The sequence below is a fragment of the Typopeltis vanoorti genome, chromosome 3, assembly GCF_054136105.1.
Source record: "Typopeltis vanoorti isolate ZY-2024b chromosome 3, IOZ_Tvanoo_1.0, whole genome shotgun sequence".
Lineage (NCBI taxonomy): Eukaryota > Metazoa > Arthropoda > Arachnida > Uropygi > Thelyphonidae > Typopeltis > Typopeltis vanoorti.
This window is the reverse complement of record NC_143551.1, coordinates 118107949-118135052: the sequence shown is the minus strand read 5'-3', so window position 1 is coordinate 118135052 and position 27104 is coordinate 118107949. Positions and strand designations below refer to the sequence as shown.

Sequence of the window (27104 nt, the reverse complement as noted above, 5' to 3'; positions counted from 1 at the left end):
ATATATATATATATATATATATATATATATAGTGGAGGAATTATCACGTCAACATAATTGGTGTAACTGAGATGAAAACAAAAATAGGTAAAATACAGTACTTCCCTATATGACTCTCTGCTTTTACAAATGGAATAAATTTTCCATTACAACTGTACAAAATACCAAGTGAGGGTGATTGGAAAGTCTATACTTCAATGGCAGGTTGTCAACTGGGTGAGACCACAGAGTACAGACACCTGCATGGAGTCTGAAGACCCATTACAGGAGACACAAACTATCCACACGATCTATCATACCACTCCTTGAACCCATCTCTCTTATTACAAAGATAAACTGCTTCAATAAAAGGAAATTGCATAGTAATACATTTTTGTGCCTAGGTTAAACAGGTTATGGTAGAAAAGTACAAGAACTGAATCAGAGAAGTAGCTGATTCGGTTCTTGACAAAAACTGAAGGTGATCTGGGGGTTATGACGGACACATTGCTAAAACTGTGAGGATGGCAAAGGAGATTATAGCAGTGATGAGGACACTGATGTGCAGAAGTAAAGATGTTATGGTTCCATTGCATAAGGCTTTGATTAGGCCACATATTGATTACTGTGTACAGTTTTGCTCATCTTGTTTTCAAAAAAGATAAAGATATATTGGAAAAGGTCCAGAAACTAGGAAAAAGCCTTAAGTTAGTTTTTCTGGTGTGTGTGTGAGACAGAAAATCTGGTTATTACCAAATTAATGTTGTTGTTTCTCATAGAATGGGAGAAAAGAATATCACTGAAAACTGTATAAGAAAGGTGTGTGGGCATGGGGATGAAGAATAGGTTTTCAAGGGAGATCCCACTTTATCATCGTTGTGGGATGTCCCAGAATAAAGAACAAGAAGAAAAATCTTATTATGCTATTACTGAAAATGAATAGTATACAAGGGATATGAAATAAAGAAGCGATCACCACTGGCATTTTTGTCCTACTGAAAATTGGATGGTGATCACATTCATATTCATCATTGTTAATTTCCTGATGTGTACCCCAAGGGGTGTTCAGATTACTATGACAGCACTACATGATTAAGTTAACATTATTATCAATCTCCTATCAATAATTTTACTTGTGAGCACTCCAATATTGTCATATCTAACATTTCATGCTTCTAAGGCACTTCTGACAAGCCACCTACACCTTGTCTTCCTCTGAGTCTCTTTCCAGACCCCTGGCATCAAATACCTGTTTTGCTAACCTTTCCTCACTCATTCTATTAAAGTTGTCCCACTACCTTACATTAGTTATCCTTATACATGCTTGAATGTTAATAGTGTCAAATTTCTAATATTTTCATTTTTAATATGATTCTGCCATTGATACCATCAGTTCACTCCCCTAATTTTTCTCAGAACCCTCATATCTGTGGTCTCTAGTTTTTGATACAAGTGCTTTCTTTCTAACCCAACTCTCAGATCCTTAACTAAAAACTGGTTTGAACACTGACTTGTATACCGTTAGTTTGGTGAATTTCTCTTATTCCATATAAATTTATTAAGCTGGCTACCCACCATACCAATTTTGCTTATTCTGTTGTCTATTTTCAGATTTAACCTGCCATCTTCACTAAAAACAGTGCCTAAATAGCAGAAATATTTCACCTGTACTATAGGATCTCCATTCAAAATGCAGATAAAGTTTTCTATGTTACTGCCTATTTTCATAGTTATGGTCTTTTTATTGCTACCTTTCATGCCATATCTGTTACAGCTGCTATTCAATTCAGTTAGAAAATCCTGGAGACCTGCACTATATGTGTTTGGGAGTACATCATCAGCATAAAGCAAAGAGCTAAGTCTGACATCTCCAATTCTAATATCAGGCCTAATACCACTTTCTTTCATAATGTGATCCATACAGATGATGAATAAGAGTGGGGATAATATGCATCCTTGTCTTATCCCCTATTTTACATCAAACCGTCTTCCTGTATTTCCTTCAATTGTATAATGCAAATGTGTAATTCTTCCTCTGTATAATTTTCCATTCACCCCACATAATTGTAGTGTTTTGAAAAGCTTTTCTCTGGTACCTTGTCATATGCCTTTTCCAAATCTATAAAACTTAAGTACAGATCCTTGTCAATTCCCACAATTTCTCAACTATTTGTCTTAAAGTGAAAATTGATCTTGACAACCCCTATTTGGCCTGAACCTAGCTTGTTCTTCAAGTTTCTCTTCCACAATCTTTCTCAACCTCTTTTCAAGAATGCTTACATAAATCTTATCTGGAACAATCAGCAGAGATTTTCCTCTGTAATTCCCACATTCAGCTTTATTCCCTATTTTATAGATGGGTACCATGATAGTTCTACTCTAATCATTGGGAATTCAACCTTCTGTCCAGGCCCTATGAATTATGCAGTTAGCCACTGCAAAACATTTATACCTCCATACTTAAGCATTTCTGGTTGAATATCTTCTACTCCAGTTTCCATATTCCCTATATACTAATGTATCCTGAATCAGTCTGAAGATATTACAAACAGAAAACTAGTTTAAATGCTCAGTAATACAGTGCTGTGCTCTTAGCACACATTTCTGAGGTTGTCGATCCATTTGCATCTAAACCAATTCTCTTCTGCTCATTCAGTACTAAATGCCCAAGTACAGGTAATAAATACAGTCAATACCTTTGAGCACCCTATGAAGCACATTACCAAGCAAATATCTAAACATTTCTAATATACATTTCAATTATGTGCCTGAGGCTGAAACTCTGATCTCTGGTAGCCATCATTCTGAGGCTAGCTTACAGATATAATTTCAGTTTCGAGCCAGTTTAAAACAATCTTTAGTGGTATCTTATTTTCACAAGAAATGCAACTATTTTATAGCTCATGGTTTGAATTCTGGAATTAAAATCCATGCCCTGTCAGTTGGAGAGCAGATAACCTAGCTTGTTCTGGATGAATTAGTTGGATGTTTGTGATTGTCTTCAGGAAGTAAATGAATTTTATTTATATATGCGAGACCAACACCATCACACTGTTTAATAGAAGTATGAAGTAGCTTGATAAAAGTTACATGTTTGGTCTCTAGAGCAGGGTTTCTGGACTAAGTAAAAAATAAATCCTTAGCTCAACCACATACTAATGTTTTACAGGTGTGCAATATGTTCATGTTAAGAACTTTAAAAAATGATTAGAGGGTGTTTTCCACTGCAAATGATCGCTTATCACATGAATCGAGTGAGCATAGAAAAATTCATAAAATGTCTTGTCATCAATGTTTGATCAGTGGAAAAGAGTCATTTTTTTTTTTTTTTTCTGAACAGAAAAAGTTTAACCTGCAGGTTGCCAATGGCAGACAATTCAAAGTTGATGAAGAGAAAAATTCAACCCTGACTGTCTTGTATCAACAGTTAAATTGTCAGCCAGTCAGGTGATCTGAGGCTGCATGTTGTATCATGCTGTTGATTGCTTGCATTTCACAAAAGGTTCAGTGAATACACAACTGTACCAGAAAATTTGAATTGCTGCCTACTACCAGAGAAAACTTTACTGTAATGACGAACTGCATCTTTCAGGATGACTCTGCGCCTTGTCATAGGGCAAAAAGTGTAAGTAATGCTATCTATTATAACCCTAAAATGTACTGTATGAATGAGTTTAGTACTTAAAAGCAGCGACATTTTGAGGAATTTTGGCGCCTATGGCCAGGAAAGAAAATTGTGCCATTCTAAAAAAAAAAAACTTTAAAAATCTCAATTTTTGCACCTATGGCCAAGGCCACATTGACCATAGCCTCACTACGCCTCTGCTTAAGAGCTTTAATTTTTGGTGCAGGTTAATAAGTGGCTCAATGAACACTCGATTCATTGGCCAGGAAACAGCCCAGATCTCAATCCCATTGAGAATGTGTGGTAAAAAATGGAGACTGAAATATACAAGAAGCCGGTACAATAGTATGGAACCATGAATTGACAGTTGCATCCATCAGGAAATTGATTTTGTCCTGCTGATGACAAGCTGTAATAAAGGCAAGAGGAGGACCCATGAAGTACTAAACAGTAAAAAATGAATTTTGGGCTTTGAATGTTAGTAAAACTGTGTAGCTGAACAAAATTTTGATACCGGTATTTGTTTGTCCAGTGAAAATATCACTGTCCACTCCATTTTGAAATATTTGCAAATTTGTTGTCATTTTCTAATTATATCACATCTTGTACTAAAAAGAGCCAAATATTAATCAAAAACAAAAATGTTATATTACCTTCTTCATTATTTGTGACAATTATTGTGTTGTTATCCCTTTTCAAATAGGCATTCAAATGTAATTACCAAAAAAAAAAAACATGGTAACAGCAAGTAATGCAGTTTCTATTAAACTGTGTAAGCATTCCCTGGGTATATATTTTTATGTTGCTCCTACCCATGAAAGGTTATTTGTAAACCTGTAATACCATTTTGTACCATGGATGGGCTAAGAATTTTTTCCCATTTTATTAATTTAAACATATATTTTTGTATTTTAATTTATTTTTTACACAGTCCAGAAACCCTGCTCTAGAAACTAACCTTGGAACTTTTTCAAGCCACTTCAGGCCTCCAATATATTCTAGAGGCAACTCATCTGATGTTCTTTCACTTTTTTCTTTCTTCTTTCACTTTGAAAAATCTCAGCAATCATTAGCAAACAAGTATGATTTTCTTCAAAGATTAATCTACTTAATAAATCCAGAAATGGTGATTAGGCCAACGTATAATCCATATGACCTGCAATGGTGAAATGTTTCCAAGAGAGAGACTAATGGTTAAGAGGCATTCCCTCCTGCGTTGACGCTTTTTCCTTATTTTTCTTTTCTCTGTGACATGATATACTGCTCCTCAGTTGTTTATACTGATGTTACATTTCTTCATATTTGCCTTGAGGTCATCCTTGAAGCACTTTTGTTCTTAGGCCTTCCTTCACTGAGATCTGTTTTGGGAAGCAAGCAAGTATAAAAGCATTGTTATTTTATTATTATTATTACTTGACACCTCCAGGGAGTCCAAGGACTCGTCGCAGGAGGGCACTCTACTTTGCTAAATACATTTCACCCTCTCCACTACTACTACTTAATTCTACTACTATGGACCTGCTATACTATCAACACCATCTACTGCCCATCATCACCAACAACAGTATTTTTTTGTCTGTACATGAGATAAAAAACCCTGCTACCTATGTATGAGATCAGCTAACTCACTTTCAATTGAAAAAGCCCATAAAAGCATTCCCCTCATTACAATAAGAATCAAGCCCAGGTCTTTTACTGAAGGGAGCAATGTTCTGCTGTTCTTCCAATTGCACTATGGAGGCACCTATGATCCTCCGTAGTGCAGGAAGTCAAAGTCGATTATTGATAATCACTGGCTCACAATCCATGCAGCTATCAATCAAACACCAAGATGTTGAGTGCAATTATACTGGGTATGGATGTCCCATTTATCATATTCATTTTGTTCAACATCTCAATGCTACATCAGCACATTTCAGATGACTAGCAAATCATTACCGATGAATTTCCTCATCAATTACCACCTGCTAAGAGATTACAGCCAAGTTAGGAGAAATGATTGTCATTTTACAGAGTATTCCACCCTACAGAATGACCAGAGGCAATATTTTCATCTGGAATATTTATTCTGTACAAATATCAAATTTACCATTCTAGAATACTCTTCCCCGTGCAGTTAGCCTAGTGGCTATGCACTTTGTAACCACATGCCTGGGGAAGGAGTGTCCTAGGTTCGATTCCCATTGATGATGTGAAGTGCTCAAGGATCATCTTCAGCCAAGTTAGCCAGTCTTGGGCATGGACAGCAGGATTTTTTCCCCAGTTTATCAGGAGTTTTTCATCCCACAAGCAGGCAAACCAGTCCCACGAACCTACGCAGATTACAGTCATGAAAATCACCCCTAGGGGATACAGCAGAGTGGCAAACCGGCTGCATTAATACATCAGTAGCCCCTCATTAGGAGGGGATGAAAAGGACAGGATAGAATACTCTTCCAGGATAGGCTCAATATAAATTGTTTCTCCTTTATATCACTTCTATAGACACTTTCAGGCACAGTTGAGCAGTGTTTGAAATCTAGAACGTTACTAGATCATGAAATCCTTAACCCACCCATTATATTATGTACAATAGTTTACAACCTTTAATAGATTTATTTTAATGTAGTTCCCACCCATGAAAAGTTATTAATAAACCTATAGTACATTTGTACCATGGGTTGAGTAAGAATTTTTTCCACCGTTTTTATCAATTTTATATATTTTTTTGTAATTTTTTTAATTTATTTTTATATAGTCCAAAAACCCTGCTCTAGAGACCAAAAATGGAACTTTTTCAAGCCACTTCAGGCCTCCAATAAGCAGGAGGGGAGGCTCACAGTGGGCAATGAAACTTATCCGCCACCTTAAGACAATCACAAACATCCATGCCCACAGCAGGATTCAAACCTGCAGCCTGCTGGTTGGAGATTGGATACACTAACCCCTCAGTGAACGAAATTGTATGGATAAAATGTAATAATTTTGTGCAAGACTTTCCATACCGTGGAATAAGGCACATCCAATTGTCATGTTACTCCACATTCATTTAATATTGATTCCATTATGCTACTGGACAATGGAATCAACATTAAAAAAAAAAGTGTTATTCACAGCTTTATGATATAAATTATTTACCACTTATCTGCTAACAGAATGAATATGTATGTATACACACACACACATATATATATATACAGCATAGATATGCATTTAAAGAAATGAATCAAATTAACTTGTCTTTTTCTTTCCCATGCACAGGAGAAATATAGTGATTTTTTTATATGCAACAGTAAATACACCAAAAGATTGAATGTAGGAAAAATGTCTTATTAGATATATGGCTGAATATCATTACTGTACACTATATTTCTCAAAGTTTCCCAATAACCAGAAACATATCAAAGTTTAATTTTCGATTAACTGATTGTGTTTTGCTATCCATGAATAGTCCAAGTATCAATGTTTTTATCTTCATTCTGCATTACAAATGCAAATTTTCTTCACTTTGCTCACCTTCCTAGGTTATAAAAATATGGTATATCATTCGTCCCTCAACAGGCGGAAAGGAAAACGATGGCTACATATCTATGGAATTGCAAATCATTAATGTTCATATGACTTTTCTTTATCATAAATGGATCATCACCACCAAACTAGTAAGCTGAAATGTTGTATCGGTTTCATTCCTTATCGGGGTCACAGTTTGTAAATATACCAATGTGGTAAACGTCAAAGATTGTGAGAATGTAACAATATGCCGATATGGGTGTATCTTCACGAATGTTGCTGAATCGATTTGAAGATTATGAAATTCATACTACTGAGGATGAGTAATACATACTATTGTAAAATTGATTTCATGAGCTAAATCAATACGCTGAACTCCACTTTGTTTACCCAAACAATATAAACTAGCGCTTCTTGATTATGAAATACATGCAGCACACTTACCAGACTTTCCTTTCTTCTTCTCTTTTGGCATTTTGAAGTCACTTCCGAAAAAGCTAATTTATATATTAATACTAAAATTAAATCAAGATGGGCAGCACCTCCGTATGAATTTGCTAAAATTTTCAGATTTATAATTGCGATTATATATAACAAATGCAAAAGATCGTACCCACATGTTTAAGCTCGACCATTCAAACTACCAAGGTCTGCCAGATCACCTTCTTGGCGCTAGTTTCACGGCCAACGAGGCTATTGGTAATAAGGAATTATGGGAGAACTGACGTAACATGGAATTCTGCACTGATAGGACAATAGTAACTATGTGTGACAGCGAATGTGTTGTATGTATTTTGTGTTTATACGTTATACGGAAGACCTTGAGATCCAGTTGGGAAGTTAGTCTGCAACCAATTTTTTTTTTTCCCTTATCTAGGTGGTCGTGCAAGTTTTATATAAGATAGGTTCTGAAATATCATAATATATGTGTTACAGCTTTCTTTTTAATGTGGAAATATTATTTCCATAACTGCTGATATGTATGTGCGGCAATCATTTTTTTTTTTTTGGAAAGCTCATAAGTGATAAGTTAAGGTAAGATGTTTGGAGCTCTTATTTTTACTCAAAATTAAGATAAATATAACTAAAAGTATATAATCATTGCCTTTTGTTAGATAAAATGAAAATCATTATATAATTGTTACTATCTTTCAAAAATAATTTTTCTCTCTCTCACACACATCTGGATATCGTTTTTCAGTTTCGAGGGGCACGACCCAGTATTTGGAATTTGAGACTAGGTTGGTGGTGGTAGTTAAGGTGTCACTTTCAATATACCTGAATGACATTATTTGGTAAACCCTTTAACCCGATATTATGAGAGATTAAACACTACTTCTTGAACAAAAAATAACCAATGCTTTTTATCAACCGCGAGTACCACGCCCCTCTATAAGCTCCTTAATTTTGTTGGTATGCGTTCAAGGTTCATGCGAAAATCTTAGGAAATTACCCATTTCATTATCAGTTGATCGCATATCCAGAACTTTTATTACTTTGACAAAATTATATGTCATCTAAAATTCGTTCACAGATCTATGAATGAAATACCAATAGCAGTCAATATTCCTTTTAATAACAGATGAATATCTTGGAATTCACCCCAAAAACAAGATTTCATTAATAAGTATTCTACTGTATCGAAATCTCTTATATTCAAATTTAATTAAAGATAAATTTCTGATTATGAAAACTGCAGGATTAATAACCAAGATATTCATTTTACAGGTGATATAAAAATTACTCTGACTTGGTTCTAGATCAGTCATTAAATGTGTCAATCTACATTCCAGAAGTTGAAAATAAATAGTAGATGTGAATCATAAAATTTTGCAGGAGCTTCAGAGGATGATATAGAGGAGGTATAAAGCAGAGAGTACTCAGGTTGAACAGGCTTGGAAGGTAATGCATGTGTTTAGAATGGAAATATTGACAGAGACAGCAAAGCTCTAGAGAATTTTACAGTTATATGGTTTTCAGAAGAAAAGATAAATATGAAAAACTGATAAAATTTAATTGCCAAAACCTTCAGTTGTGTTTACAAGGCAAGTTGGACTCATTCCATATGGCTCCCACCAAATTCTCTGCTTACCATCAGTACAGAACAAGGTGTACTGACTTGTCAAACCATCTTTTTTCCGGTCTTCCAGTGTCCAAATCACAGTGTTCCTGACACCACCACTGATTTCTGTGAAGAACTGGAAAGTTCTTCACAGAAATCAGTGGTTTCTGTGTAGACATGCAACTGCAATACTGATCCTCTTCAGTTTCATGAGCATAGTTCGGTGAGATGTGGTCGTGAACAGCCTTCATTAAATGCTTGTTTAAGAGGTCAATTGCTGCACATAGGGTGTACTATTTGACCATACAAGCCTCCTCAGACAACAGTGATCTCCAATAAATTTAGTTTAATCCTTTATCCAAGTGTAAGCAAACAAAGTTTGCACCTGAAGTATCTTCAGGACTGAGGCAACTCGTGATAAAGGTGGACCAAGCTCTCATCATTCCTTGTCTTAGTATCTCCTTGCTGACATGTATAATGCTATGCATAAAGGATTCCCTTAATGCATAGCATTAAAGGAAAAGGTGGACCAAGCTCTCAGTAATGAGAGCTAGGTCCACCTTTACCATGAGTTACTTCAGGCGCAAACTTTGTTTGCTTACACTTGGATAAAGGATTAAACTAAATTTATTATAGTCTAACCAAGTGGGAAAAAACTGCCAAGAGTGATCTCGTTCCTAACCAAATGGGCACTCGCAATAAGGCCTTTATCGAACTCCGAAAAATCCTTTGTTTTCCCATTGTGATCAAGTCTATTAACAATTACTGATTAGCAGCATGGTTAATAGTTACCTAGAACAGGTGATGCATGTGACCATGTGTTTTGCATATATGCTGCGTAAGTGACATTTTTGTACATCTGCATAAAGATTTCTAATTCAGTGGTTGATATATGTATATGATCCACTAACAAAGGATCGAAAAACCTATAGCGCATCAGTGCTGTGTGGATAAGAGGAAAGTAATCTGTTGAAATCTTTTTGAATAGAGGGAAGAGGCCTGTTCCAAAGAGGGTAGGCAGAGAAGTTGGTTCACCAAATTTGGAACTGCAATATATGATTGACCAGCAGCTGATTTTGTTCTTATGGTATTGGAGGAATGATAGTTGCCAGCTCACAGAGCATTGGTCATGAATCTACCTATAGAATAGGCAGAAACTGAATGTCTGTGAGAGGGATTGGATCATCATTTAACTGGATTGCCCTCTTCTGGATAGCATCAAGCAATCTTAGAGAGGTTTGGTAGCATCACCCCACATGTGCAAGCAATATTCATGGTTGGGCAGATTTGGGATTTATACAGTGTTAGCAGCAGTACAAGTGGGAAGTAGTGCCTTGAATGGAAGAGTACAGTGTTTTTAACATTAGAAGCTATGGTTGAGATACATTTGTGCTGGGGAAGGCTGGAAGTGTAAGTTAGGTCAAGAAGGAGAAGTGGATGTTAAGGTCTTTTATAAAAGAGAGAGATTAGATATGACTGGTTAGTATATCCAATCTCCAACCTTCAGGTTTAAATCCTGCTGTGGGCATGGATATTTGTGATAGTCTTAAGGTGGTAGATGAGTTTCATTGCCCAGTGTGGGACCCCCTCCCTGCTTATTGGAGGCCTGAAGTACTCCTTGCTATATGCCAATGGAGTCCTCACTCCATTGGAATATAGCAAGGAGATCAGAGTTGAGGACATTAGTTATAGCAGATCTTTAGGTTTCTAATATTTTTGGGCATTTCAAGTTTGCTATATGAAAAGATGAATGGATTGTCCTGTCATCAGCAAAATAATTTGAATGTAATTTGAAGTCAGTGAGAGCAGGTCATTATATACAGGAGGAAGAGAGTGGGTGAAAGTGCAGGGTTCTGGGGCTTCTGCATTTGTCGGGAAATCTGAGGAGAGGAAACCATCCACTGACCCATAGTAAGCAACCCAGTTTGCAGGGATTGTACCATGATGAACAGGTCTTTTGTTCCAAACTGTTAAATGCCATTCCAAATATCGAGAACAGCCACTTGAGATTCTCCAAATTTTTCTCTGGCTTGAGCTCAGAGGTGAATGGTGATGACCAGAAAATCAGCTGTGGATAGAGAGTGGGGAAATTCGTATTGCTGGTCACTGATTAGCTGGTGGTCCTCCAAGTAGCACAGAAGTTGGCTGTTGATGATCGTCTGTATCGTTTTTGAGAGAACAGATGTAAGAGCAGTCAGAATAATAGTTTGTTAGTTGACATCATTTTTCTAATGGCTGTAAGAATTCTCTCATCAAAAGAGCTTTGAGCAGTTTAGTGGTTTTAAAACTTTTGCTATGCATTCACAAATGCCTTGTCATACCTTTTGTCCCATCAGAAATATCTCCACCTTTCTCCCTTTTCCAAAGGACAAGCTTCCACATCTCAGTTATCCAGGTGTCTACCAGATTCCTTGCTCTTGTGAGTTACCTTATTTCGGACAAACAGGAAGATCTGCTCTTCTTCGGCTAGAAGAACACGATTTTATATTCAGTACCTTGAATCTGAACAGTCTGGACTTGCAGAGCATGCCATCAACATTAGACATAGAGTTCATTGGAACAAGACAAGAGTCCTTCACAAAAGTTGGTTCCTCATAGAACAGCTTTATAAAGAAACATGTGAAATTTTACTTCACTCTCCTAACTTAAACAGATCCAATGGTCTACATTCTATCCCCTTTGTGGGAGATAGTACTTTTTAAATCAGCTAATCTTTCCTAACTTTTTTTTTAAAATTGTATATATATATTTTATTTTATTTTATTTATTTATTATTTTTTTTTTAAATATCTTAGGAAATTTAATGACCTATTTTTAGTTATCTTACATTGGCCTACTTAGGCGGCACCTTTTGGAATTGTCAGTAATTGTTCTATTAACTTTGTACTGACGATGTCTTTGATACTCAGACAAAAATTATACTAAGAAATAATATTTTATGTGAGTTAATTTCAGTATTATAATTTATTTAAATATGCCTACTCACAGTATTTCCTTATTGAAACACATTTTTGAGAGAACAGATGTAAGAGTAGTCAGAATAATAGTTTGTTGTTTGGCTTATCATTTTTCTATGGAATTGGGTTGAATATGGGTTTGTTTCCATGCTGTTGGGTTGATTCTAGTTGAATAGAATAGATGCAAAAGGTGAAACAATTGGTGTTAATTCCAAGCACAGATTTTTTAGCACGGCAGATGGGATATCTTTGGGACCCAATAATTTCTTTGTGTCCAAGTTATTAAGGATTATCTGATTCCTTTCTGGCAGATGACTAATGGTGTCATTGAATGAGCAGTTCTTAGTGAAGTGTGTGTGTCGGGGGGGGGGGGGGTTGCTTTTGTCGGCATTGAATTGGAGAAGACTGATACCAGTAGGTCAGTCTTGTCATTGGGTGATGTTATTATAACTATAGTGCTGTCTGGATGATAATTTATCATTAGAAACATGGATCAACAAGTTACATCCAGTGGCCTCATTTAAAGGATCAGAATGCTTGACTGCCATTTAGAGAGTGTAAAGTTTGCAGCATTTGGCCTTTTTAAAATCTGATTTAGATGTAATAATAAATTTAGTTTAATCCGTTATCCAAGTGTAGGCAAACAAAGTTTGCGCCTGAAAATATCTTCAGGACTGAGGCAAGGTGGTACATCTGTTGGCAACTCGTAGCAAAGGTAGACCAAGTTTTCATCACTCCTTGTCTTAGTATCTCCCATAATGCAAAGCACATCTCCTTGCAGACATGTATAATGCTATGCATTAAGAGAAGGGCCACTATCCATACCGGTTTCGACCTTTATTGAGGTCTCGTCAGTGATAGCGGCCCTTCCCTTAATGCATAGCATTATACATGTTTGCAAGGAGATGTGCTTTGCATTATGGGAGATACTAAGACAAGGAGTGATGAAAGCTTGGTCTACCTTTCCTATGAGTTGCCAGCAGATGTACCACCTTGCCTCAGTCCTGAAGATATTTTCAGATGCAAACTTTGTTTGCCCACACTTGGATAAAGGATTAAACTAAATTTATTATAGTCTAACCAAGTGCAAAATAAACATCCAACAACTGTCTCTAAGTCCAGAGTAATCTAATAATAAGGTGGTACACCCTTTGACAACTCGTATAGGTAAATATGACCTCTCCATTGCTTCTGCCTTAGTATCACCACTTTTGGGTCTGCCTCTCACTGATGAGACCTCAATAAAGTTCGAAACCAGTCTGGGTAGTGGCCCTTCCCTTAATGCATAGCATTATACATGTCCCCCAAGGAGATGTGCTTCACATTATGGGAGATACTAAGACAAGGAGTGATGAAAGCTTGGTCCACCTTTTGCTACGAGTTGCCAACAGATGTACCACCTTCCCTCAGTCCTGAAGATATTTTCAGGCACAAACTTTGTTTGCCTACACTTGGATAAAGGATTAAACAAAATTTATTATAGTCTAACCAAGTGCAAAATAAACTTCCAACTGATTTAGATGTGTTGATGGGTTTTTTTTTGTTTACAGGTATTGTGAGCTATGAAGCATGCAGCTGGGATTTTAGTTTTAAGCCATTCATGGTGTGCTGAGTTTTTTTCTTATACTGCATTGGCACACTTCTTAGAAAAGTGAGGCTTGGATAGTGATCAGAATTTTAGGTGGAGTAAGGGATGAAGGCTTTCTTTCTTATTAGGATGATCTCTGTTATTCAGTTTGAGCAGGCATTTGGATCAGGAAAACAGAAGCAGTAATCAGATCATGGGAAGGAGGAATAGAAGTCATGGAGTTCATTTCATTTGGCACACTCTTGTAGTGCCAAAGGACACAAAAGACTGAGAATCATTTGGTGGAGACTTATGAAGTTGTGATCTGAGTATCAAGAGGTGAATTGATATCTACAGTGTATTTGGAAAGGGAACTTGTGAAGGTCAAGTGTTGACAGGTTGATGAGAGTTGTCTGATATTCTGGAAAGGAGATTTCCCATGTTAGGTTGTTGCTTATGGAAAATTCCTCAGCATCCCTGTCTGTATGAACAGTGGAACTGTTCATGCAGACAGGGATACTGAGGAATTGAATTCCCAGCCTCAAATAGGAGTTGGGAATTCAATTCCTCACTAATATTTCCACAGACAATAACAAACATCCATGCCCATGGTGGGATTTGAACCCGCAGCCTTTTAGCTGGAGAGCAGATACGCTATCCACTCGGCCAACCAAGCTGGCAAATATGTTTCGTTTGGATAATTAATAATTTTGTATAATAATTCTCTGGCATGGGATGCCAGTTAAACAAAATGAACTTTTGGCTGTTGAGATGAACAGTAGATTGCCAGTTGAGGTTCTGTTAAGAATAATAAGTCAGGTTTGGATGACTAGGTGATGTGAGATATTTTTGTAAGAATTAATATTTATAGGTTTTTGTAGAAGATTTTTTATGATCTACAGTAAAATTATGTTGTAATTTAAACATATCTTTTGAGAACACAATACATCCAATTCTCCATTTACACAGATTGGTTCCAGAAAAAAACCTGTAAAAAAGAATACAGTGCATATGAAAAAATAGAAGAATGGCTTCGGATGTGAAAACCCGATATGAACAATAAGTTATTTTCAAATGAAATATATTTACCAGCTTGGTTGGCCGAGTGGATAGCGTATCAGCTCTCCAGCTAAAAGACTGCAGGTTCGAATCCCACCATGGGCATGGATGTTTGTTATTGTCTGTGGAAATAGTAGTGGTGGTCAGCGGTAGATGGCGTTGGTGAAGTTGTGTTAAGTTCATGATTGAACGGAGACGAAGCTTTAGAGCCGGTTCCCTCCCTCGATGAGTCCTTTGACTCCTTGGAGGTTTCAAATAATAATAATAATGTGAAAATCATTGAATAAAATACTATTTAATTTTAATGGAATATTTTTTTAAATTTTAAATGCTTATTTAATGTATATACATATGTATCTTTCTTAAAGAAAATAGTGTGTTACTAATGAAACAAATTCGAAATGGCCCAAATACGCCCATGCATATGGTTATTAGTTATTAAATTTTATTCACTGTCATTTTCTGATAGCAGCTGCATTCTTTTGTGTGAGACTGGAATTAAATCACTTCCATCACTTGAAACCTGTTCATACTGTAATGGCAAAACATTTTCTTCAGTAAAAGGAACTAAATTAGCAATAATTCTGAAGGTTGATTATTTATTTTTTTTACCATAAACTCTGTAATTAATCTTTGATATCCTGTTTTGACTAGGTCTTTGTGTAATAATTCTTCAAATTGCACTATACATGATTTCAGTTCACGTTTAAACTGTTCAGCTCGTTCAGTATTTGGATCATGTGTAAGAAAATGACTTTGCAATTTACTAGCCATTAGAAGCCCTTCTTTAATTAATCCTGCAGTGAGTGGAATCTCTTCATCACTAACAGCCATGTCAATCATCAATTCTTCAATATCTGCAGATTGGAAGCAAATCCTTTTCTGCCAACTCCATGTGGTAATCTGATGATATTGGGATATTCAGTTGTATGCAAAGGTACAGGGTTTTTCTTTTTTACACATTCTGGACAAGTAGCTTTCCAGCATGCATTTAAAGTTGGTTTCAATTCTGATAACACCAACTTAGCAAGTTTGATGCAATCCAAAATAGAAAATTTCTTCCACACATCAATAACTGTCAGTAAGTTATCCTTATCTAGTTTATCCGAAATGTATGGGAATGTTCTTCTTATTTAGTAAGTTTAGAAGGTAGTGATCAAATCCTAGTCTAGTGGTTGTGTTAAGTGACAGAAAACAAAATTCCACATTTGGATGTTCTGAAACAGGATGGCCAGGTGCATTGTCTATAATCAATAAAACTTCAAAGTCCAGATTCCCCCCCCCCACCTCCCCAAAAAAAAAAAAATCAAAAAAGCATTTAACTTTTGGAAAAAACATTGATGGAACCATTCATTAAAATTTCTCTTGTAACCCAACCTTTTTTTGTTTGCCTTCCAGTGCACTGGTAACATGTTATAATCCACACCTTTCATTGCCTTGCCCTTGGTCTTAGACACGAACTCTATTGCACGAACAAAACACAAGACATGTAACTCTTTCTAATTGTAAACAAGAAATGATTGTTTAGCAAACAGCTTAACTCCTTCCAAGCAGCTTTATTTAGGCGGGCCTGCTATAACAGACTAACTTAACTTCTATGAATTAGCATAGCATCACCCTTCTGCTTCCAGGAACCAACGGCAAGTGATATAACGGATCATCTGCTGGCTTAACTTCGGGGAATTGTAACTACAATTTTTTTTTTTTTTTTTTTTTTTTTTTTTTTTTTTTTTTGGGAGTTCCCCAAAATTCAAGTTTAAGTACATATGTACCATTCTAGGAAATAATAATACCCTATTTAATAGAACTGAATTCAAACAAAAATTTTAAAAATAAGCACCAGTTGAACCATATTAAATCAAAATATGGCATGTAAAAATAGAATTGCTTTTGTTTTCTAAACCGTGTTATTCGAAATCATGTAAAAAAAATCGTGTAGTGTGTGGACTTCCACATTGAACTTTAAGTTCCTTTGAAACTTTTAGTAATTACAGCAAACTCCAGCAATCCATTCAACATATCCACCCCACTCTTGTGCAACTGTCATGATGACTGCTTGTTTTTCCCCTCCCTTTCGTTTTGCTCTGTGTACAATCTCTGCATCATTCCAGTAGAACCCTCCCACACACACACACCTCGTATGTGTGCGTGCATTCATTCATTTTGTTTTTTAATATTGCGTATTTTGTCTGTCCACTGAACTCTGATTTATATTTCTTCAACTTCTCTTACTTAACATTCCATTCCTATATTGCATTAATTGATCATCTCCGGACTATCTCCAGATTTTTATCATAAAACAGATTGAGAAAAAAATGATAGAAACTTTTTAATCAAAATTTCTCATTTTAGATGTAATAAATTGGTTTCTTTACAAATTTATAACAAACATTTATTTGCTTTTTGTAATTCAGACATCTTGGTTTTATTATCATTATATTATTGTGTGACATCTCCCAAGGACTAATTGTGGGAGGGCACACTACTCCACTACATGCCCTCACTACTCGATCTTTTTTTTTTTATGTAAACCGTGTTTGTTCTCATGGCTGATTTGCCTGTATGTGGGATGAAAAACCCGAGTTACTTGGCAAAAAAAAAAAAAAACTTTCTCTCTCTCAATTATCCAACCACAGTAGGAAAACATCTTGCAGGTTTCATAATTGAAGAGTTAATTAAGTGGAGGTAGTTAAATAGTTCCCAGTTGTCTGACCACAGCTGGAAAGCAGTTTCTTACAAATTACATTGCAATATGCTTTTGGCAAAAGTTACAAATTTCCTAGGACATAATTAAAGAATTAACATGCAGTGCTTACAGAAAACTATGCAGAGGCATTTCAATATGGAATATGCCCCAAACTGCAATGCAGCTCTTACAACACCATACCATGCTTAGCACCAATTGACTAAAGAATTCTTTAGGCAAACTGGCCCACTTCTCTTTTAGAGCAAGGATAAACATTGTTTTCTTTCTGGAGAGATTTCAAGCAGCAATGCATATCTCACTATTGCATTCCAAACATGTTCCATGGGGTTGAGATCTCAGGAGTGTGCTGACCATTTGATTCGATTAATATCCTCAGTCTCTAGAGGTATCTCCACTACTCGTGTACAGTGTGGTATGACATTGTTATCTATAAAAATGAATTCTTCACCTACTGCACCACAGAACAATTGAACATGATATTGAAGAACTTTTTGCAGTATCATTTACCAGGCATAGTCCCTTTTTCAAGCATTTGTAGTTCGGTGTGTCCATTAATCATAATGCTTCCCCACACCCCTAGCACCACCATATTTATCCCTTTCAAGAACATTCTTGTGATGGTAATTAGTACCACTTTCATGCCAGATCAAGTTTCATCTAGAATCAGAGGAAAGACCAAAATGACTCATCTGTAAAGAGTACATTAAGCCCATTGGACATTGGGCTTATGTACTCTGTCTTGTCCAATTTTATAAATACAACACCTCTTAAAATATGCTCTACAATAAGCTGTGGATTAAGGGGCACAGTCTACAGACCTTTGGGTATAAACCTACTTTTCACAGACATATTGCCACAGTGTTGAGATATCCTTATACCTGTGCTTGAATGGAGCTGACTTGCAAGCTGAGCTGCTGTGGTGTGTCGATTATGTTTTGCTGTTATAACCAAAAATCTGTCTTCGTGCTCCATGGTAGTGAGGGCAACCTTTTACCAAATGTCTGGAACACATTCCATTAGTTTGAAATGATGTCCAGGGCCTGGATACAATACTATATGAGATTCCAGTCTCTCTGGCATCAGTAATTCTGCGGTCTTCAAGCTTTCCAATAATTCTTCCCTGTGTGAAATCATCTAGATGTCTTTGAGACATCCAAGTTTACAACCTTTATTTCTGAAAAGAGCTTCATTCAAACATAGTTTGCTTAGTGCAGCCTTTTGCCTTTTATCCTGTTGAGTCCTAGCACCTGCCCACTTTGTGCACTATTCAAAAATTTGAATGATGTGTGTCCTTAGGTTTAGACACGTGTGTGTCATAACAGCAAAGTTGTAAATGATTTGTTTGGTATCATTACACAGAGATAATCATTCAAATGGATTATTGCTGTGTGTGTGTGTGTGTTTCGAGGGGGGGGGAGTCCAAATATTATTATTTATGTTACACCTCCAAGGACTTGTCGCAAGAGGGTACTCTATACTCTGCTACACAGATCTCACCTACCTAATCCTCCAACTACCCACAATGACTGTTACTATACACACAGTACTGTCTACTGCCCACCACTATCAATAGTATTTTTTGTGTGTAAATTGCAAATATTTTTTATAAATGTAACAGATCTTAAAAAACTTATAAAATATGAGCATCTTTTCAATCTTAATGTCATCAAAAAGTAACGAAAAAAATTAGCTGGTAATAATAGCAGCCACTTTTATTTTTATTTCTAATAATCCTATGTGTTGAATTGATGGATTTCAGCAAAATTTGTTACTAACTGAGCTATGGCTCTTTGAAAGCATTAAAGTCTACTTTTCAGTGCTGCCTGCAAATTAACTTCACCAAAAGAGAATAGCCAACGAAGCCTACTTTTGTGGATTTATTTCACTATTGCCTTGAGATATTCAGTAGTAATAAAGCAGTTATAAAATTACCTTCCTAAATTCTTGTCTAAAGAAAGCAGCTTTCATAAGAATGAGAAAATTGAGAAATAAGAATGTGATACATTATATTTCAGTATTTTAGCATGAGAGCCTGCAAGACCAAATATAGTGTGAAATCATTTTGCATTTTCATCACAAGAAACAGTTGAAGAATTATGGTAAATGAAGGTGATGCACAGATCCTACAGGAAGGCTTAAATTGACTAGCAGTATGGGTAAGGTAAATGGCTGCTGGTTTAATATGGTCAAGTGTAAGGTGATGTACTATATTGATGGAAATGAACTGCAGGAAACTGGTGAGGGCGGGGACTTGAGAATGATCGTAGACAGTGGGGGGGGTTGAAGTTGCGATGGCATATTGCAAAGTTAGTGATAACAGCGCATCAGATTATGTGGCTGTTGAAGAACACTAAACTGCAGGGATACAGAAATTATTGTTCTCTTATATAAGGCTCTAGTAAGACCACGTCTGAACTACTATACAGAGGTCTGGAGATGCAGATTCCTTCATAAGGAAGTGGTGGAAAGGATCCAGAGGTGAGTGACAAAAATTGTTGCAGGTTTATGAACTGCTCCATATGATAATAGAGTGATGATCTTCTGACTCTGGAGATACCTGTATAAACTAGTGTCTACAAAATAGCGCTACACAGGAACTGTTAAGATATATGCTGCATCTAGGCAAGCACTATTTTGCCATCACTAAATTCACAAAAATATGTAAAATGTTTGAGATACCATTTTTAGTTTTTGATGCTCTTAGGCATAACAAAATGTCCCTTAGTTGCTTAGTGTGTTATGACAGGTGCTACACACAGCTTTCAGTTAGAAACCACAGCGCAAAACCTGGCTATTTCTGATTCTATCCTAGAACTGCTGTGGGTGTCCAGATCATTTGTAATTCCATAACCACCCAGGTGTTGAATATCATTATCACTCAGCATAGTGTCACTTTTATACAGTATTCCAGAGCATTTTTGATGTATGGCTATCTGAAACAGTCAGTTGTTAGAGTAGTGTTAGTCGTGTTCAAACATTCTGAGCATATTCTGTAGACTTCTACCAACTGGTAATGAATGTCTGCCACTGTTACCAGTTGCAGTATTAACATGCAAAAACTGGATTACAGCACACCAACATGTGACTAAGTTTCCAGTCTGTTGTCATCATGCAGCTGATAGTGTGGCAATCTTCTCTTCCATCTAAGACGGGTTGAGTCTTCTCTTGAGCAGGATCTTCCAGTCTTCTCTATTCCTTGCTGTTCGAAAAAGTTCCTTATATGTTTTGCACCCCGAGATGTTCTTTGTGGCAATAGGATGTGTAATATCATCTCATTGTCATATGAGGAAACAGAAAAGGCAGATGCTCATTACTTATTCAGTTCTCTTTCCCCATTACTGCTCCTTCATTGAACATGACATTTTCAATTGCATTATGCTATTATCTTATGATTATTATTTTGAAATACCTTTGTACTGATGGTGTGTAAGTGGCCATATAAAATACATTTTTCATGAAGTGGTGCACAGTTTCTTAGCAAAAAGATACTATGTGGTAGGAAGTTTTTTTAGCCTGAAATTACACACTTTATTACATGAGTAGGTAATGATAACCATTTAATACTACAAATTTATTACTTATTATCTTTTATTACTGGCTATTGAAAGTTAATTGTTTATTTATTTATTTTTAACAGAGATTGCTAAATTACCAAAAGAACTATTCCAAGAATTAGCTAATTCTAAGAGTTGAACAGGAACTATTGGTGTCAAACATGTCGGAGTTCTTTGTATTGCATAAATGTAATGCATAAGAGTTCATATGTGTGTTGTGTAAATAGTGTAAATTCAGTCAATGAATACAGCTTTATCTGGTATAAGTTTACAAAATTTTACTCAAAATCAGTGATATGAGCAGTGATACTAAAGATAAAGACATGTCTTTGAGTTCAGGCCAAAAACATAAAAGAACTCGGAGGGGTAAGAAACGAAAATTTAGATCAGATAGTGAACTATCTGGTCCACAGAAAAGTGAAGATGATCACAAGGACTTTTTGCAGCAACCTGATTTAACAAGTGATAACTGTACTTTTTCAGCCCAGGATATCAAACAAGCTGAACCTGAAACTCGACATTTTAAAGTAACATCAACTCCAATCAAAAAAAAGAAAGGTGTATCTGTACTTATAAGGCCATTACAAGTTCCCAGAGCTCCGTTCAATTCTACGCAGTTTATTATTGATGATCATGAAAATTCTCGTTTATATTTCAGTTTTGAGAGTCCAACACCTCATAGTGAAGAAGATGAGCAAGATACAGATGAAAGCATTAAAAAAAATGTAGGGAGTTATGGAGAAGATGCAGCTTTCAGAGATATAGATTATGAATATATATCCCCACAAGATTCAGATGTAACTGCCTTTTATGCCAGGGATTTTGAATTGGCATATAGTGGTGCACGGTTTGAAGAACTGATGGAGTGTCCACATGAGAAACTGGTTGGGATATATACAAAACTGGAACGCCGTGTTCGTGAAATCCAAAAAGAGTTTGCACTTTGTGATCCATTAGCAGAACTTCAGAAACAACTTTTACATTTACAAGAAGAAAATGCTGTACTGAGACATCGCAATAAATGTTTGAAACAAGCTCGTCAGCAAGGCAGTGAAGATTGTAGTGGATCAACAAGTGATGAAAATTCGCAAGATGAAAATGTTCCCGATGATGAGCAATTGTGCAAGCTGTTTTAATGTTATCAGTGGCGGTTCATTTCAGTTTCATTTTCTGTTTTAATATAATCAATGGCAGTTCATTTAAATTTCATTTTTTGTCTTATTATCAGTGGATGTTCATTTCATTTGATGCATCATTTGTTATGACAAATACCGCTGCAATTCTGTATCATTTCTGAGACTACAGTTTTATTTATGTTATTGTCGAGTATAATTAAAAATTACTGAAACCTATAATTTTTGTTTTATGTAATTTATTCACAAAGTGATTTTATTCATGCAGAAAAATACAAATATAAAAGTTAATAAATTAAATTTCACTCTTTTGCACAGTATCAAATCAATATCAGATTATTTGGTATTGTGTCAAAGAAAATCACTAACTATCATATGAAACTCATATCTAAGCAAGCATATCTGAAATAGCTTTGTAACTTTCCACCGGGAAATGTGTTGAAAAGTGTTAAAATTTAAAAAGTGTTGGTGCTCCTGTGCCATAATAAGCAGCTGACAGCATTTCACCAAACAAGCTGAAATATTATCAGCTTCATGAACTTTTTGTGAAAACGTAGTCATTTTTAGCAAATTTTTGAAAACCAAACACGACTGCACAAACAACTTCTGACATTGTATAAAGTAGCTTATTAAAATATTGCTTTTTATAATTGCCGGTCTGGCTGGCTGAGTAAATATTACTGCTCTTCTCATAGTGTCAATAGGTGGACTAGAATCCCACTGGTATGTAATGTAATGGTCCTTAGGTTTAATATTTTTCATTGCCCATTATGAAACCAGCAATCCTTATTAATGGAAGTTTACCCATGGTATAGCATTAAATGTGATATTGATTTGAAACGTAAGTGGGAATGACATGATAAAATTCATTAAAATTTAATCAAATGTTCGATTAGGCTTTAGATCAGTGATGGCGAACCTATGACACGCGTGTTAGCACTGACACACTTGAGGGTTTCAGGTGACACACCTTGGATGTTGAAAAATATTGGTATTCTGATGAAAAAACTAATTTCAGTTTATTAAAATAATTGTATAATATGAATTCATAGATTGTATATCAATGTCCTATTAAATAAATAGTCTAATATGATATGTATAAGTCACCATCTATGATTAAGTAGTTAAATTTATAATGCATGTATGCAAGTGGCACATGAACAACGTCAATGTTTAAAATAAAAAGATGTTTGACACACCTGGGTAAAAAGGTTCGCCATCACTGCTTTAGATGTTAGACTTTTAATTAGGGGGAGGGGTACAGCTCTTAGAACACCAGTTGAAAAAGTTGGGGAAATTAATGAGTTAGGAGAATACTACATCCATTGAGAACTTTATTGAATATACATTTAATTTATTAAATATTTTAAAAAAATTCTTAGTTCAACATTTCAGTCTTCATTTTAAGGTCATCCTCAGCTATTTGTATACAATAGGGAACAGATGGATGGATGTTTGGGCTGACGTTGAATTAGGTTATACCTAATGTATCGTCTTGTAAAAGAGGAAACATTCCTTGTAGGGTAGGGGGAAATTACATGCAGTGATAAGTCTTAAAAATTGAGAAGGGTCCTTAATGAAAATTGTCAAGGAATTCTGCTAAAGAAGCATCATCCTTTTTTTTTTAAAAAAAAAAAAAAGTTTGATTAAAAATAGCTAATATTGATAACAGATAAGTTTATGAGCAGAAAAAAAGACTTGTCTAGATTTGGTGTCAGTACTGTTACTATAATCTGGATTCCGAACGATGGTGTAGTTGAAAGTGGTGCTGATTCTTCAAAGTGGAATTAGGAAGCGAAGTCTACCACTGACTTATTCTGGTAGGCATATACCTTACTGCCTATAGAATTCTTAAAATCATTATTGCAGTTATATTCTTGTTTTAATTCTTTATAACATGACAGTGACACTTCCTGCAACTATAGAATCCTTATTAATACATAAATATCTCCATTGAGTCCATCTTGTCATGGAGAGTCTTGCACTAACCATTATTCACACAGTACCTGTCATACCTTTCCTTGAACTCACGACGCAGCACTCATGACAGTTCTACTCAGAATGATGAATGAATGGAATGGTATCCCATTCTATTCATTCATTACTCTCTAAGCAAAAAATTTAGTTTATATTTTCCTAACAGTGCTGTTATACAATTTCCAGGAGTTGACCTTTCTTGTTCTCTCCATTTATATCATATATTGAAAACAAATTTCTTCTGCATCTGCTCTATAAAATTGCCTTCAGTAATATATATATTTCTCTCTTTTCTGTCCATCAAGTGATGCTTGTGACCTGCATACTACATTTAATCTATTCGCATAAGCAGCACTTGCATCTGGATATTCTCCATTTCCTTATCCCCAAGAAATCCAGGCAACCAAATCTTTGCACAGTGATGTGGCTATATTTGTCACATTTGTAGCATGTCTTTGAATTTCAACTCTCTCAACGATTTTCTGTAGTTCAGTTTTGTCAGTATAACACGGATGTGATGTTTTCATTTCAAAAATTGCATAACTTTAGACTTTGCTTCATTAAACTAGCACATTGTCCCTGGCCCCATACTGCCAGTCTATTTAAATCATCCTGCAGGACTGCTACATCAGCTTTGTTAACTAACTATTGTTCTGCCTAGTTTTTCATAATCGGTAAACAACTAAATATTTCCTATATCATTAATGTGCAGTTAAATAGCAGTCCAAGTATATAAAACTTCAGCACTACTAGTCACTTGCTTTCTCCTGGATTAATCTCTTCCCATATAATACCATATAGGATTGCAATACTGCTAAATGAAGCAAAAATCATTTAAAAAATGTACTGGTAATTCAGTGTTTTATGCTAGTATTTCAATAAATCAAATATGTTTTTAATGCATGCTATAATAATTTTAATGTTGACTAAAATATAGTTCATTTTTTGAATAAACCACTGAGACATTAATGAGTCTTGTGTAGCAACATGCTGTTAGCTTTCAACTTCTTGCATTATTACGTCAAAGATTTCATGATTAAGTTATCTTTGTAGCACTAGTATCTCTTAAACTTAACATGTTCACACCAGGCTGTCCAGTGCTAGTTGCACTTCTTTGGGCACGTCCATATTTCTGGCATTTGAAGCATCTTATTTTCTTAACCTTATAACATATCCCTTAGACATCCATCTGGCAAGCACATTTTTACAAATTTTTAAATATATATGACATGCCAGTTTCATTTCAGTAGATTATTTATTACTAAAAATAATGTTGAACCATCTTAATATTATCTTATTTCAAGTCATAAAAAAGAAAGAAAAAAGCAGTTGCTTTTAAAAAATTTTATTATATAAATCCATTTGTTTCTGCACTTTGTGAAGTGTATATGAATGAATAAATTTCCTTTATCAATTATTTTGCAATGGATTAAATAAAATAAAACTTCTACTTTGTTTGGTTTGCACTTGTCCAATGCGATGGCTGGAGAAGGATGCTTTTCAATATATGTAGGAAACATCACATTGTCCAGTATGTTCAGATACCTCTCTGAATTCATTGTTCGTGGCCCACAAACAGAGGTCAGGAAAAACAGGACCATACCATCACAATGCCACCTCCGCTTTTCATATTTGTGGTTATGCACTCTAGTAAGAGGCATTCACCGGGCATCTGCTCGGTAGAGGGTATAGCATGATTTGTCACTCCATAGCACAGCTTTCCAAGCTTCTACATACTACTGTACACACTCTTTGCAACAATGAAGATTACGCTGTATGTCAGTTCGGGTAATGTGGCTTGCATATTGCAGTTCTATCACGGAAACCCATGTTGTGAGCCTCGGTTCTAAATGTTTTTTTGTGTAGATTCATGTTCCATAATGGAAAAACTTCCATTTCAGCAAAAATCATTCTAAATTTTTCATCTGCATAACTGACTTAAACAAATGCTTTATTTATGTCAGTCATGCACATATGACTGCTTAAAAATGTTATTAAACCATTACATTCATTGGGGAGTAGGGGGGCAGTGATTCACTATACGAGCAGTCTGGAACCTAATGTGCTGTATCTATGATTGAGGTTATGCCCGTAATTATTGCAAACATCCAGAATATCCTTCAGAATTTATATCATCTTTGGTACCTCTCTGCTATTCCCAAGGTTTTTTCAATATTCTCTACAATGTAAAGAATTGTTTAACTCTTCTCTGTTGGGAACATGCATTATATTAACATTCTATGTGTGCAGTTCCTTTGCTAGTTCCACCTCTTTTCCGTTGAACTTCTTACACCGACAATGCATATCTTCAGTTCTCTTAAGTTTTCGATTCCTCAAACAAGCTGACTTTTTGCAGTTAACTCTGGTGAACAGCTAAAAATAACATAATTTGGAATAAGATTGTTGATATGATGCAAGTAATAATGTGCGCTTTATTAACTGCAATCATGCACCCTTGTCATAGCATTATCCCCCACATTCCTTGATGGTAAATATCAGGAATATATATTATATGATGATGAAGAGAGAGCATCTGGACATAAGGGAAATGAATTAGATTTTTTTTTTTTTCCCTTTTTCCAAGAGATAACCATTTTAGGCAGTATGCAATAAAAGGATATACAAGGATCAAGAGTCTTATTTGATCATTGCATTAGAACCGTGTTTTCCACAATTTCTCGGCTATTTGTTATGAAGTGAAAATCTGATCTTGACAGCCTCTATTTGGCTTGAACTCAGCTTGTTCTTTTCCAACTTTCTCCTTGACAATTTTTTTTAGCTTCTTAAGTATACTTATATAAATCCTACCTGGAACACCTGACACCTTAGTCATGAAATTCCTCTGTAATTCTCATATTCAGTTGTATTCCCCTTTTATATAGATGGGAACTGTGAAGAGTCATAGTGTCCATCTAAAAATCATGCAGTGTAGCATAGCCTGCTGAAAAATTTTTATATTTCCATATTTGAGCATTTCTGGGTAAATATCATTTGA

At 35.6% G+C, this 27104-nt stretch overlaps 2 protein-coding genes across 3 annotated transcripts in view; one reads left to right on the top strand and one right to left on the bottom strand.

Moving 5' to 3' along the window:
* Ifrd1 (Interferon-related developmental regulator 1) overlaps nt 1-7742 on the bottom strand; it is a 161525-nt gene extending 153783 nt beyond the window's left edge. For both annotated transcript variants that reach the window (XM_090415929.1, XM_090415931.1), the window contains exon 1: nt 7538-7742. In XM_090415929.1, coding sequence (XP_090272055.1) covers nt 7538-7568 — 31 coding nt within the window. In that variant the 5' untranslated portion in view covers nt 7569-7742. The remainder of the gene's footprint in view (nt 1-7537) is intronic.
* A 125-nt stretch (nt 7743-7867) lies between these two features.
* On the top strand, nt 7868-22354 carry LOC150108510 (uncharacterized). The gene is made up of 2 exons (XM_090415926.1): nt 7868-8128; nt 21083-22354. The coding sequence occupies exon 2, from the start codon at nt 21296-21298 to the stop codon at nt 22133-22135; it is 840 nt and encodes a 279-aa protein (XP_090272052.1). The 5' UTR covers nt 7868-8128; nt 21083-21295; the 3' UTR covers nt 22136-22354.
* The last annotated feature ends 4750 nt before the right edge of the window (nt 22355-27104 follow it).